Source organism: Zeus faber (genome assembly GCF_960531495.2).
Source record: "Zeus faber genome assembly, chromosome: 22".
Classification (NCBI taxonomy): domain Eukaryota; kingdom Metazoa; phylum Chordata; class Actinopteri; order Zeiformes; family Zeidae; genus Zeus; species Zeus faber.
The window spans coordinates 3,309,136-3,323,754 of record NC_137209.1 but is presented as its reverse complement, the minus strand read 5'-3'; the positions used below and the strand labels follow the sequence as shown (position 1 = coordinate 3,323,754).

General features: G+C 46.2%; 1 protein-coding gene across 1 annotated transcript in view; it reads right to left on the bottom strand.

Moving 5' to 3' along the window:
* LOC307246934 (peroxisomal acyl-coenzyme A oxidase 3-like) overlaps positions 1 to 12,308 on the bottom strand; it is a 54,152-nt gene extending 41,844 nt beyond the window's left edge. The window contains exons 1-6 of the mRNA XM_080022982.1: positions 12,237 to 12,308; positions 9,554 to 9,751; positions 9,250 to 9,347; positions 8,974 to 9,109; positions 8,196 to 8,270; positions 7,624 to 7,713 (exon numbers count right to left, since the gene is read on the bottom strand). Of these exons, the coding sequence (XP_079879108.1) occupies positions 7,624 to 7,713; positions 8,196 to 8,270; positions 8,974 to 9,109; positions 9,250 to 9,347; positions 9,554 to 9,721 (567 nt within the window). The 5' untranslated portion in view covers positions 9,722 to 9,751; positions 12,237 to 12,308. The remainder of the gene's footprint in view (positions 1 to 7,623; positions 7,714 to 8,195; positions 8,271 to 8,973; positions 9,110 to 9,249; positions 9,348 to 9,553; positions 9,752 to 12,236) is intronic.
* Between the last annotated feature and the right edge of the window lie 2,311 nt (positions 12,309 to 14,619).

Here is a 14,619-nt window from a genome sequence, read left to right as displayed (position 1 = left end):
AATATGGAAATATATTGTAATATTTACGATTACATGTAATGACAGGATAAATATTTTCAACCTCCCAATATTTACCGCTTCCAAGTCTTCATTAGCAGGGTCAGACCCCCCAATTCTCTCTCTCTCTCTCTCTCTCTCTCTCTCTCTCTGAGTGATTGGAGGCGTGAGCGAGCGGAGCGTGCGAGCGTTTGGTAGAGAGTGATTTCTCTCTAACTTTTCTATCAATTGTATGTTTATAATTATTTGTTGGTGACGGTGTTAGTTTTTTGTTTTCTATTGGTTGTAGGGTGTGCGCACAGCGGGTGGGGAGTGGTGGTGGTGGTGGTGCAGGTCCGCAACCATGTCGGACCTCACCAAGCTAACGAGGAAGCACGGCATTAAGTTGCCTGTGTCTTCCTCGGTCTCGGTGGAGGACTGCAGCCTGGCAATGGGGAAGGCTGTCGGCTACAGCAGCGTTGTGTCCGCAGCGCAGATGAACAGCGTGGTGGTCATCTTCCTGGATAGTGTGGACAAGGTGAACGCGGTGGTGGCGAGCGGCGTCACGGTGAACCAAATGTTTGTTCCCGTCCTGCCTCTCTCCACACCGGCGAAGAGGGTGAACCTGGCGAATGTTCCGCCGTTCATTAAGAACGAGACCCTCACTAGGGAACTGGCGAGGCACGGGAAGGTGGCGTTGCCAGTTAAAAAAGTCCCGTCGGGGTGCAAGTCGCCGCTGCTTAAGCATGTGGTGTCGCACAGGAGGCACGTCCTGATGGTGTTAAACAACAGGGCTGCGGAGCTGAACGTAGCTTTTAAAATCAGGGCAGACGAGTTTGACTACGTGGTGTTTGTCAATACTGACACCAACAAGTGCTTTGGGTGCAGTGGGGAGGGACACCAGGTCAGGGCATGTCCAGGTAAGAAGGCAGACGGCGAGACAGGTGAGGGGCAGAAGGGTGGACAGGACAAGGAGGGAGCACAGGAGGGGGCAGGTGAGGGTCAGGAAGGGGAAAAGCAGGCGAAGGTGGGGGCACAGGAGGGGGCAGGGGGGGGTCAAGAGGGGGGAAAACAGGCGAAGAAGGGGGCACAGGAGGAGGCGGGGGAGGGCCAGAAGGAAAGAGGGGAAAAGCAGGTGAAGGTGGGGGCACAGGGAGAGGCAGGTGAGGGCCAGAAGGAGGCAGGGGAAAGACAGGTGGAGGTGGGGGCACAGGAGGGGGCAGGTGAGGGGCAGGGGAAAAAAGGGGGGGGGGGGGGGACAAGGGAATGTGGAGCCGCAGGAGGGAATGGGTGGAGGTAGACAGTGCAGCCAGGTGAGCGTGGAAACACCAGGGGAGGCAGGCGAGGGTCTGGAAAGCAGGCAGGTAAGGGTGGGAGGACAGGAGGGGAAGGAGGAGGGTCCCGAAGACAGGCAGGTGGGTGCGGGGGGGACAGGAGGGGACTGGTGAAGGAAAGGAAGCTACAGAACAAAGTCAGAGGAGTGCAGGTGACGTAGCTAGGGAGGAGGAGGCACTGGAAGGAAGTGACTTTGAGATGGGGGATGAGGACGATCGGTTGAGAGTCCCTCGCCTCAAAAGAAAGTCCAACAAAATGGCAGGAGACTCTCAGGCGAAAAGAGGGACAGCAAGCCAGGGGAAGGCAAGTCAGGAGGTGGAGCAGGGAGGCTCGGAGTCGGAGTCCTGGATGGAGGAGGACTCTGCTGCAGACAGTGAGGGGCAAGTTTTTCTAGGCGTCAAGAAGAAAAAGGGCAAAAAAAAGCTACAGTGTGGGCAAAATAAAAGCGTTTTTGCACAGAACGAAGAACGTGAAAGGGATAAAAGTGGAGGACTTCTTCTCAGATAACGAGTTGCTGGCAAACGCAGCCCAGCAACAGATGAGGGGTAAGGGGAGAGGAGGGTTCACGGACCAGGAGGTGTACAGGCTCAAGAAAATAGTGCAAAAGATCAGGAAGGAGCTGAACAACAGAGAGGATGGAGAGGAGGTGGTGGTGGGTGCTGCTGTTCGGGCTGATTCCTTTTCCGTTACAATGAGTGACTTTAACATCAGCACGCTGAACGCGAACGGGGCTAGAGACGCAGCTAAGAGGTCTCTGCTGTATGAGCTGATGGAGCAGAAGAGGCTGAATGTGCTGTTGGTGCAGGAGACCCACAGTGACTCTGGCAATGAGGCTGACTGGAAGAGGGAGTGGGGGGGGTTGGTGGTGCTAAGCCACAAGAGCACCACCAGCAGGGGGGTGGCTCTTCTCTTTTCTAAGAGCTTTGCCCCAGCATCCATTGAGGTGGAGGAGGTGGTGGAGGGCAGACTGATGGTGGTGAGGGCAGCAGTTGAGCATTATAAGTTTGTCTTTATAAATGTGTACGCTCCCACCACAGGACCACACAGAGTCACTTTTTTACAAGTTTTAAATGGGGTTTTAAGCAAAGTTCGTTCAGGGGAGTTTTTGTTTTTAGGAGGAGACTTTAACTGCACCGAGAACGACCTTTTAGACAGGAACCACTGTGAGCCTCACAGAGCATCGCAGAACGCGATGAGGCTGCTCTCAAATCAGAATGAGCTAACGGACGTGTGGAGGAGAACCAACGGGGATGGAAGGCAGTACACCTGGGTGCACTGCAGAGGCACCTTTTTATCGTTGGCCAGACTAGACAGGTTTTACTGTTTTAAGCACCATTTTAACATTTTTAAGGAATGTAGAATGGTGCCTGTTGGTTTTACCGATCACTCCCTGGTTGTTTGCCGTGTTTTTATCGCCAATGTAAAGCCCAAAAGCGCATATTGGCATTTTAACACCACCCTACTATGTGACTCCAACTTTAAGGATGCTTTTAGGTTTTTTTGGGAAGGTTTTAGAAACAGAAAGCAGGATTCTATTTCCTTAAGACTGTGGTGGGACTATGGGAAGAGGGAGATAGAGCAGCTCTGTCGACAGTACACTCTCAATGTCACACGGGACATCACCAGATCTATGAGGGATCTGGAGACTGACATTGTGGAGTTACAGGGTGTAGTGGAACCCACTGGAAATCGAGATCATATTAAGGATCTCAAGTCTAAAAGAGCTGCTCTCGCAGACCTACTAGGCACCAAGGCGCAGGGGGCGCTGGTCCGCTCTCGCTTCCAGAGCGCAGCACTGATGGGCGCACCATCTAGCTTCTTTTTTAGCCTGGAGAAGAGGAACGGGCAGAGCAGGTTCATCCACGCCCTGAGATCAGACACAGGACAGGAGCTCAGGAGGCCGGAGGAGATCCGGACGAGAGCCGTGGACTTTTACACAGAACTGTACAGAAGTGAGTACAAGGACCAAAAATAACTGTTTTACTCCTTTTGTGGGAATCTGCCCAGGGTCCCAGAAGACGTCAGTGCGGTGCTGGGGGAACCTCTGACCCTGCAGGATCTTTCCACGGCCCTGCAGAGCATGAAGGGGGGTAAGGCCCCTGGCATCGACGGGATTCCTGCGGAGTTTTACAAGGAGTTCTGGGAGGAGTTGCGGGAGGACCTTTTAATGGTTTTTAATTAAGTTTTTAAAAATAAGTTATTGCCAGTCAGCTGCAGGAGGGCATTCATCACTCTCCTACCCAAGAAAGGAGACCTGCAGGAGATAAAGAACTGGCGTCCTGTGTCCCTTCTGTGCACGGACTACAAAATCCTGTCGAGGGCGCTGGCCAACAGGCTGAGGGAGGTGATGGACCTGGTAGTCCATCAGGACCAAACGTACTGTGTGCCTGGTAGGTCTATTCTGGACAATGTGTCCTTAATTCGGGATATTTTGGACGTCTCTAGTTCTTTGGGCATTGAAACTGGACTCATTTCGCTAGACCAGGAAAAGGCGTTTGACCGGGTTGAGCACCCTTACCTCTGGAAAACTCTGGAGGATTTCGGCCTCAGCCCTGGTCTGATAGCCATGATCCAGGTTTTGTACCAGGACATCGAGAGTGTACTGAAGATTAATGGAGGGCTGAGCGGCCCTTTTAAAGTGCGTAGAGGGGTGAGACAGGGCTGCTCCCGCTCAGGGATGTTGTGCTCTCTGGCCATAGAACCATTGCTGTGTCAATTAAGGACGAACATCGAGGGTGTGTTTTTAAACGGTCTTGAGAGAAGCCACATTTTATCAGCCTACGCGGACGACGTCATTGTTTTAATAAAGAAACAGGATGAAATCAGCAAACTGGAGGGGATCGTCAGGGACTTTGGGCTGCTATCAGCATCGAAAGTCAACTGGGGGAAAAGCGAAGCGCTGGCTGTGGGCGGATGGAGGGGGGGACTTTTAAAACTGCCAGGAGGCTTACGGTGGCGAAGGGATGGTTTTAAGTATTTGGGAGTGTTTTTAGGGAGTGGAAGTATGGTGGGGAAGAATTGGGAAGGACTTTTAGGAAAGATACAGGGCAAGCTAAGAAAATGGAGGTGGGCACTGCCACAGCTGTCCTACAGGGGCAGGGCGCTCATCATTTACAACCTGGTGGCCTCACAGCTGTGGCACAGAGTGGCCTGCGTCCAACCACCAGACCTGCTATTAAGGAAGATACAGGCCGAGCTGATGGATTTCTTTTGGGGGCGGAATTTCCACTGGGTCAGGAAGGAAAAGGTCTTTCTGCCTAAAGAGAAAGGGGGGCACAGTGTGGTGGACATCAAAAGCAGAGTGGCAACTTTTAGGTTACAGTTTGTGCAGAAGTTTTTAACGGGGTACTTTAACGTTTGGAAGGACGTGGCGGGCTTGGTCTTAAAGAGGACTGGGAGGATGGGACTTGACCGCTCGTTGTTTTTAATGGACACGAGTCTTCTAAACACGTCGAGCTTACCCCGGTTTTATCAGGAGCTTTTTAAAGCATGGGGGTTTTTTAAGAACAGGAAAAGGGAGGCCGCAGATTCCCTCCACTGGCTCCTGGAGGAGCCGGTGATCAGAGGAGCCAGGCTGGATGTGCAGGACGGGGCCACTCCAGGACTGAGGAGTATCCTGAGGGAGGCGGGGGTCCTGACCCTGAGGCAGGTGGTGGCGGCGGCGGGGAGCGACCTGCAGGACGGCGAGGCCATGGCGGAGCGGCTGGGGGTGAGGTCCACCAGGATCGTACACCTGGTGCTCAAGAGGTGGAGGGAGAGGCTCACGGAGGAGGAGCTGGCCCTGCTGAAGGAGCACGGCGAAGGCGCGGAGGAGCCGAACCCGGAGGAAGCCGCTGCACAAGGCACTTTGTACAGGACTGGACCTGCACGCAGCCAGCGGGAAGGCTTTTTACAAAGAGTGTGTGGTTGTTTTAAATAGGAAGGGACTGGAGGGGCGGCAGGACACTGTCTGGAGAGGACAGCTCCAGATGGGGGGACAGGAGGAGCCATGTTGGAGGAGTTTTTACAAAGCTCCCTCCAAGAAAAGGACGGGGGACCTCCAATGGAGAGTCCTACATGGAGCCATAGCTGTCAACAGCTTTGTTTCTGTTTTTAATCTCACGGTCGCAAATGAATGTCCATTCTGCAAACTGCCAGAGTCCGTGTTTCACTGTTTTGCAGAGTGCGACAGACTTTTAGAGCTTTTTAGTCTTTTAAAGGAAAGTTTTAAGCTCTTTAAGGAGGAGTGGTCCAGAAACGTTTTTATTTTTGGGGTGAGATACTACAGGGCCAACGCAGAGAAATGGCGACTGCTTCATTTTCTAGTAGGGGAAGCGAAGATGGCCATCTACCTCACGAGGAGGAACAAACTGAGGGGAAAGGAAAGTGGTTTAGGAAGAGTGTTTGTAGCGTTGGTCAGGGCAAGAGTCTTGATTGATTTTAACTTTCACAGCCTGATGAAGAGTCTGGACGTCTTCATCAAGCTGTGGTGTTTTAATGACGCCATCTGTTCCCTGGTGGAGGACGACCTGTGCTTCCAGTCTTTTTAACGTGTAGGGCTCTGTTAGTGAACCAAGTGTGTTTGTTGTATTGTCTGTAACTGTGAACTAGAGAAAATGTTAAAATAAAGATGCTTTAAAAATCTCTCTCTCTCTCTCTCTCTCCCCCTCTCTCTCTCTCTCTCTCTCTCTCTCCTTCGCTCTCTCTCTCTCGCTCTCTCGCTCTCTCGCGTGGCGTGAGCGAGCGGCGTATGTGAGCGTTTGTCGCAGTGAATAGCAGTAAATAGTTTTGTTTCTGTTTTTAATCACATGGTCAAAAATGAATGTCCCTTTTGTAAGCTGCCAGAGTCAATTTTTCACTGTTAATCTCACTTCTAATCTCTTTAAAGACGAGTGGTCAAAAAATTCTTTTATTCTTGGGGTAAAATATTACAAAACCAACGCAGAGAAATGGCGACTGTTAAACTTTTTACTAAGAGAAGCAAAGGCAATTTACATCACAAGAAGAAACAAACTGAGAGGAAAATAAGGTATTTTAAAAAAAGTGTTTGTTGCATTAGTCAGAGCGACAGTCTCAATTGATTTAACTTTTCACAAACTGATGAAGAGTCCAGATGTTTTTATCAAACTGTGGTGTTTCAATGACATCATCTGCTCGCTGATGGAAGACAACTTGTATTCCCAGTCTGTTTTTAACGCTTAGGGTTTTTTTATTGAACAAAATGTTGCATTTGTTTCATGCTTTCAACTGTGAACTGAAGGAACCCCCCCGGAGGAAGGACAAGCCAGGATGGGAGAAATGCACAGGCCACATTTCACTGGCCACCAACCAAAAAAAAAGTGTGTGTATATGCATGTGTTATCATGTGTTATATGTGCGGTGTGTCATATGACGAATAAAGATCCTTCTTCTACTACCGAGAAAAAAAAAAAAGTGCAGTCTGCAGAATTTACAGAACAGAATTGGCAGAAAATAATATTATATTCATAACAATGTTTTAATTAGTGTATAATTAGATTCGATTCAACGAATTGAATATGGCGCCCGGAGAGCAGTTAAGGGGTTAAGTGTTTGGCTCAAGGACACATCAGGAGCCGGGGATCCAACCGTCAATCTTCCGATTACTACACGGCCCCCTCTACTACCTGACCTTAGAATGACTGCACAGGGCGTAAGTACGCTTCATGGAGGCCGTCATGTTTCTTCTACGGTAACCCAAAACGGACAAACCAAACACTGGCTCTAGAGAGGGCCTGTCGCGTTTTTCGAGAATTTTTTCAGCCACGATCTCTGTTGCACCTCCATGGGGAGGGGTATTCAGTTGGTTGAGATTTGCAACCTCACCGCTAGATGCCTCTAAATTCCTAACACTGCGGCTTTAAGAACAATAGTTATAAATGATGGGAACCAACATTTTCAGGCTTATTCTCCAGGGCTCAGGTATGTTATACTGACAATGAAACATTTGAGCTCAAAGATGCAATTAGAATGGGCCTCATTCAAGAACAAGTGCCCCAGTGTCACGCACATTTGAGAAAAGAAAATCAGGATTCATCTACATATTGTCATTTGAATTTGTTCTTAATTTGATAGTAATTAACTGAAGACACACGGCTGTCACATTTAGATTTATTGGGATTTATCAACTTACACACATGGGAAAGAACAAATCTGGCTGGTACACACGCGTCTTTACTTCAGCACAGGCTTTTCATAACTACCTTTTCTGCACGCAAAGGCAGAACATTTTCACACACATGCTAGGAATTGTGTTTTTACTTGTATGGGACAGTGCGCGCCAGCCCCCATGTGGGTCCTATTCGTTCAACTCACCTGGGTGCTGGGGTCATAGGTGGCAGTTGTCCTCATGGCCCTGGTGTTGCTGCCATGGCTCAGCTCCGTCAATGCAAAGCTTCCGAATATCTTAAGAAAAAAACAAAAACTTGTGGGGCAATTGTAAGGGAAGTTTGTTTACTTGGTTGATTTTGGCAAAATGTGAGGAGTAATGTCGAAATAGGACATAGGTTGTCATGGTAACTGTGCTCGAGGTTTCAAGTACAATGATGGACGTGCTGTCTACGAAAAAAAAAACAGAGTATCCAATAAAATCAAAATATTAATACATTAAGGAAGGGAGAGCTGGTTGTCTAGTAATCTAAAGGTTGCTGGTTCGATCCCAGGCTCCTCCTGCTAGCATGCTGTAGTGTCCTTGAGCAAGACACTTAGCTCCTGATGGCTGCGTCTGTCGGTGTTTGAATAATTGTGAGTCGCTTTGGATAAAAGCGTCTGCTAAATGTAATGTAATTAAGCAAGCAAAGTAAAAATAAATGAGTCCCACTCTACCTCACACTGAGGGATTAGCCAGACACACCAGGTAGCAGTGGGATGTTGTGATGAAGACTTACCTTCATATCCTCAACGTCCTGCAACAACTTGCTCTGTCTCTCTGACCCTGACACGGCGACCATTTGACTAAACATCTAAACAAAAAACAAAAGGCATGAAATGCAAACTTGTTCACAGACTAGGAAGTGACTTGGAAAATATATTTTGATCAAAATTGGCATGTGACAAAAAAAAAGCACAGAATTCTCCTCAGCGGTGAGAAGTTTCCCACAGATGGCGTTAGGTCACAGACGAGCACATACATTCCGAGTCAGCAGAGATGTGTTGGGAAAGCTTGACAATTATCAACTTATTAAAAGTCACATTAGAATAGCGATGGAATGATTTTTGTGACCATCTTGCATGGGAAGTGATTACCCCACCTACCAAGATCAAGTTCCAATTCTGCAGAAACAAAAGTTCTTGTAACTTTACATTTTGGGGTAGACATGGAAGATGTAATTTTGCGTCAGTGATGGTTCATGCCCATTACAACAAGCATATTATTACATAACACATATTTTTGCATTGCTGCGTTGAACTGTAGGTGTCACGTTTTTAAGATCACTGCCCCATCGGCGCAGCATGCATATGTTCTAAAAAAATAAAAGCAAAATAAACAAATAAAAAATACAAGATGCCATCAATATTTCAATTTTGCAGCTCAGACCTGTGAATATTCCTCTGCTGAGGTAGGAATATTTTAAGTCCTAGTCAAACTTTCAGCGCTGTTCCTCTGAGTGATTCTCAAACCAAGACACAGACACATCCTGGGCATCCTGTTCCAGAAACTCTTACCCCAAGGTTGAGGAAGGACTTGTTGGTCAAAGACCAGTCATACATTCCCAGACAATTCATGAGGGCAACAGTCTTCCACGGGTTCATCATGGCTTCATCGCGACTTACAAAGTTGTAACGGAATAGCTGTTTGACCCTGTGAATAATTCATATAAAAGTTTAAAATTCTAAAAAAATATTTTATGCAAATGAAAAGATCACAAGTTGTTGAAATTATATTTGTGAATAAGATTTGTGAAATATAAACACTTGAGGGCTGTTTGCTTCTGCAGTTACCTCAGGAAAGTGAGTTCTCTGGTTTGCTCCAGGAGTAGGTCTTCTCCAGGTTGACGGGCAAAAAGTGGATCATTCTCCAGGGCTGTGAATACACGTTGCTGCAGCCATGTGGGAACACAAATACACGCACAAAGTTTTTCCACTACCGTACCATCTTCACTACGCTTAACGCCATTCTTTTATTATTAATTATTTGTATTCTGTATTCTATTATTAGAACACACACACACACACACACACACACACACACACACTAAAATAAGCGCGGGTAAACAGGTTATTTGAAAGTTAGTATTATGGCTACCTTGAACAGCAGCTGGTCCTCTCCCTCGAGGAATAAGACCATATCCTTCCAATTAAAAGATGCTTTTTGTCTGTATGTGTCGAGGGGCCCGCTGGGAAGGTCAGGCACAAGGTCGTCCTTCTTTTTAGTTTCATCTGGGTTCACTGGGGTGTGGCTAGGAATGCTCATGATGGCTTATTGGATTCCAAGGCACTTATTCTGCAAGACAAAAAAAAACGCTCTTTGTATCATCTTAATTAAAGCACAATTAATAAACCAGCATTCTTGCCATATGGTAGACCACCACACATTACACAAAAAAAAACTCACATTATACTATAAAAGGTCCATGAACACATTCAATTAATTTATAAATAAGTGAAAAACATACAGCTTTCAAATTGGTATTTAAGAATCCAATTTGAAGTTGTGAACGAACTGGCATATGTGGATTAATATATTACACACAGTTTTGAGAGACATACCTAACCGTTGGAAAAGGGGCGTGTCATGATGCCAGTGTGATTGGGAACAACACAGTAGAAACAAACAGTGACATTAAACTGTAAAACTTGAAACAAAAGTGTTTTGAGCCGTTCAAAAGAAACAGATCGTTCATTAACGACCCAAAACTACAGGAGAACCAGCATGGCGCACCGGCAGCATGTGCAACTGTGCACCACCCGGTGTGCGCACTGGTCCTTCAGCAGTGGGGAGCGGCTCAGAGCCGGGTGGGGAGCATGGAGGTTCGCCACTGTGCTTTCCACGGAGCATCTCTACACTCGTCTCACAAACATTTCATGGTCTTCCATGCGGAAAAAAATCAATAACGTCTGATTTTGGATTCTAAATCGGATATGAAATTGTCGAATGATACATGGATCTTCTTTCTCTTTCGGCTGCTCCCATTAGGGGACGCCACAGCGGATCATCTGCCTCCAATACCTTCTGTTCTGTGCATCTTCCTCCCTTATACCAACCGCCTGCATGTCCTTCCTCACCACATCCATAAACCTTCTCTTCGCCCTTCCTCTTTTCCTCTTGCCTGTCAGCTCCATCCTCAGCATCCTTCTCTCAATGTAACTCTCATCTCTCCTACATACTGTATGTGTCCAAACCATCTCAATCTGGCCTCTCTCACTTTTCCACCAAACTGTACAACCTGTGCTGTCCCTCTAATGTACTCATTCTTAATCCTGTCCATCCTTGTCACTCCCAATGAAAATCTCAACATCCTCAAGTCTCCAGCCACCTGTCTTACTGTCAGTCCCACCGCCTCTAAACCGTACAACATAGCTGGTCTCACTACCGTCATTTAGACCTTCCCTTTCACTCTTGCTGGAACCTTCTGTCACAGATCACTCTGGACACTCTTCTCCACCCACTCCACCCTACATGTACTCTCATTCATTCCTCTTCTCTCTAATGCATGCCTCCACTTCTGCAAGCTCTCCTCAACCTGCTCCCTACTTTCACTACAGATCATAATGTCATCCGCGAACATCATAGTCCACAGAGACTCCTGCCTGATTTCATCTGTTAACCTGTCCATCACCATTGCAAACAGAAAAGGGTTCAGAGCTGATCCTTGATGCAATCCCACCTCCACTTTGAATGCCTTCATCACGCCTACTGCGCACCTTACTACTGTCTGTCCTCATACATATCCTGTACCACTCTAACGTACTTCTCTGCCACCCCGACTTCCTCATGCAATACCACACTTCCTCTCTCAGCACCCAATCATATGCGTTCTATAAATCTACAAAGACGCAGTGCAACTCCCTCTGGCCTTCCCTGTACTTTTCCATCAGCATTCTTAAAGCAAACATTGCATCCGTAGTACTCTTTCCTGGCATGAAACCATACTGCTGCTCGCTGATCCCCACCTCTCCTCTTAACCTAGCCTCCACTACCCTTTCCCATAGCTTCATGCTGTGGCTGGTCAACTTTATTCCCCTGTAGTTACTACAGCTCTGTACATCTCCCTTATTCTTGAAGATGGGTACCAGTACACTTCTTCTCCGGCAGAAAGGCCTCTCGTTTTTTTTACCCGGTATTGTTTACATGTTTTGTAATGAGGTAATGAGGTAATTATTAAGAGTGAAACATGTAAACAAAACCGGGCAAACAGGTTTTGTTTACGCATTTCGCTCTTTGTTTAAACAAAACCTGTTTGCCCGAGCAAACCGCAAAGGAGATAAATACAATTTGTTTTCGCCAGTGGCCTTCATTTTCTTTTGAAATGTAATAACTTACCAAATAAACTCCCTCTCATCTTGGCCAAATTCCAACCTCACCCTAATTACAGCTAGATGGATGTGAAATATCTGACAGAAAATGTAATAATAAACATGTACACCAATTTTTTTTAAATATTAATAAAATAACCCCAAAAGGTACATTTACCTGGAGAACACATATTGAGGACTTATCCTGGAGAAAGGCGTGATTGCTACATTATAAGTGTTGCATTTCACATAAAGCACAAGTCCACTTCAAAATGTTTACCCTGTAAATTCAATTCCATCCAAATTTTCCAATAGTTCTTGAAGGTTTTTTTTTGTATGAATAGTGTCGAAACATTGATTCATCACTTTCTTTCATATAATTGTTTAGTAACAACGACATTTTGGAATGACCTGTGTTTGCACATCTTTAAGAATAGCTCTCTAAATAAATAAATAGATAAATAATTTAAAACCTTCCGTGATACGTGTCAATACTTCCCGCCCGGTTCTTCTGACGCTGCGGCTGAATTGGTCAAAGTGCGTCGGGATACGACTCACGTTTCGCTGGAGATCGGCGACACCGACGGGGACAAACTCGGCCGAGCTACCCGGGATCAGGCGTCTCACTCCCCGGAACGCGTTGGTGTTCTGCGAAGACACCAGCGGGGCCGAAGGGGAGAACACGGGCCCACGCTCTTCACTACGCGACGGGGTTGTTGTGGCGGTGAAACGTATGACAGCAAAAAGCTACACGGTGGTACCTTGACTTACGAGTTGAATTCGTTCCGTGACAGAGCTCGTAATTCAATCTGCTCGTACAGCAAATCAATTTTCCCCATGGAAATTAATTGAAAGTCCATTAATCCGTTCCAGCCCCAAACCCCGTGTTTTTAAATAAGAAAAATATATTTGTAAATAACAAATATTGTATAAAAACATAATGAAACATAATAAAAGAGAATGTGTAGGAGCCATGAATTGGTTTGCTATGAATTGATTTATTATTATCAGGTTTATTGTATATGAATTTATTATGAGTTATTATGATTATGTTTTGGGTTGTATTTGGTCAATGAATGAATTTACTATCACGGGTGTGGGATGAATGATTGACAGGCATATGGGCGTCACTTTAAAAGGCACCAGCTGATCTCCTGCTGAGAATCAGAGTGAGAGGGGGTGTTTGGGGAACCCACACTTTCCTTGACCGCTTTAGTTTGATTTCGTTTATTTGTTTTGATCGCTGTATTACGAGTTAAAGGCACCGTTTATTTAAGTTTCCTTATGTTGATTTAATAAACACCCTTAAACGCATTCGTTGGATTCAGCGCATCGACATTTGTTTGTTTAGAAGCGCGTCGGACAATAGGCCCCTTATCATCGCCTCTCAGCGGCTTATTCAGTTCGTTTTGGAGTCGCATACAATTGTCAACGAAAATGTACAGTATTATCGACGGCATCAAGGCAACATCAGCAGAAGAAATCAAACACGGATCAAGCGGACAGGAATGAACGAAAGCCGGGCGGCGATACAGACAGAGGAACAGCTGACCACAAACTTTCCTGAGCCCACGGTCAAAGTCATCCTTGAAAGTCAGGTACAATTGTAAGCTGTTTAATGGAAGGAACACTGCATATATAGTCCATTGGGGACGAAGTGAATACCTGATCAAGGGTTGAGTTGACGCTCAGAGAGTTAAAGTTGGCTAAGATACTCTGCTGCAGCTATAACAAAGGAATCTCCGCTGGTCTCTTTAACTCCGCTGGTCTCTTTAACTCCGCTGGTCTCTTTAACTCCGCTGGTCTCTTTAACTGCGCTGCTGCGCTGATGTGTGAACACCGAAAATGATGATGATTTCTGAATAAGTGTCCTTTCTCTGTGGAATGTGGATGTGTTGTTAAATGGCACAAATAGCCTAAATTGGAAAGGAAAAACGAGTGCACAGTTGGAACCTGAAAGTGTGAATGAACAGGCCAGGCCCGCATCAGCGGCATCAGTAATCATAATGCATGATGATGATGATGTGCACCCAAATGACAGTGTCAAATGTCGGGAGAAAATCTACTGCCTCTAAAGTTTCATCTGTCTCAAAAGTTTCATCTGCATGTTTAAAGGCTCAAGCTGACTTGGCAGCATTACAGATCAAACAGAAACTGTTGAAGGACAAACATGCGCTGGAAGCCGAGGAGGAAATGTTGCGAAAAAGGAAAGAGCAACAGCAACTGGATGAGGGGATTGCAGTACAAATGGCCAAATTAAATGTGTTGAAAACGCAAAGTGTCATTAGTGGAAAATCTTCTAAAGCAAATCATGGGGATGGAATGACTTCTTATGTGGAAAAGGCACAAGGAAAACCACAAACCCTCAGTGCCAATGCAAATCCATTCACACCAAAAATGTCACAAAATCATGCAAACACAGGAACAAAGCCTAAAGACTCTCGGCTCATTCATTCAAAATCACAGCCTCTGACAGCTATGCGCTCGGATCCTAAGTCACGCGCACTTCAGCAAAGCTCTCATGAATATGCACCAATGCAATGTGTGTCAACTGCCAATACTTACCATGCAAATGTTGATTCTGAATATGCAAATGACTACCAAAATGACATGCTGGGCATTATGCGGCAACAAAATGAAATCACAACCCTATTGATACAGCAACAATGCATGTCATCATTGCCTAAAAGGGAGGTACCCATCTTTGATGGAGATCCATTAAAATACCATGCTTTTATGAAGGCTTTCGAAAACGGAGTGGAAAACAATACCAAGAATTTCAGTGATCGTTTATATTACCTGGAGCAGCACACAAAAGGTCTTCCTATGGAACTGGTAAGGAGCTGCCAGCAACTG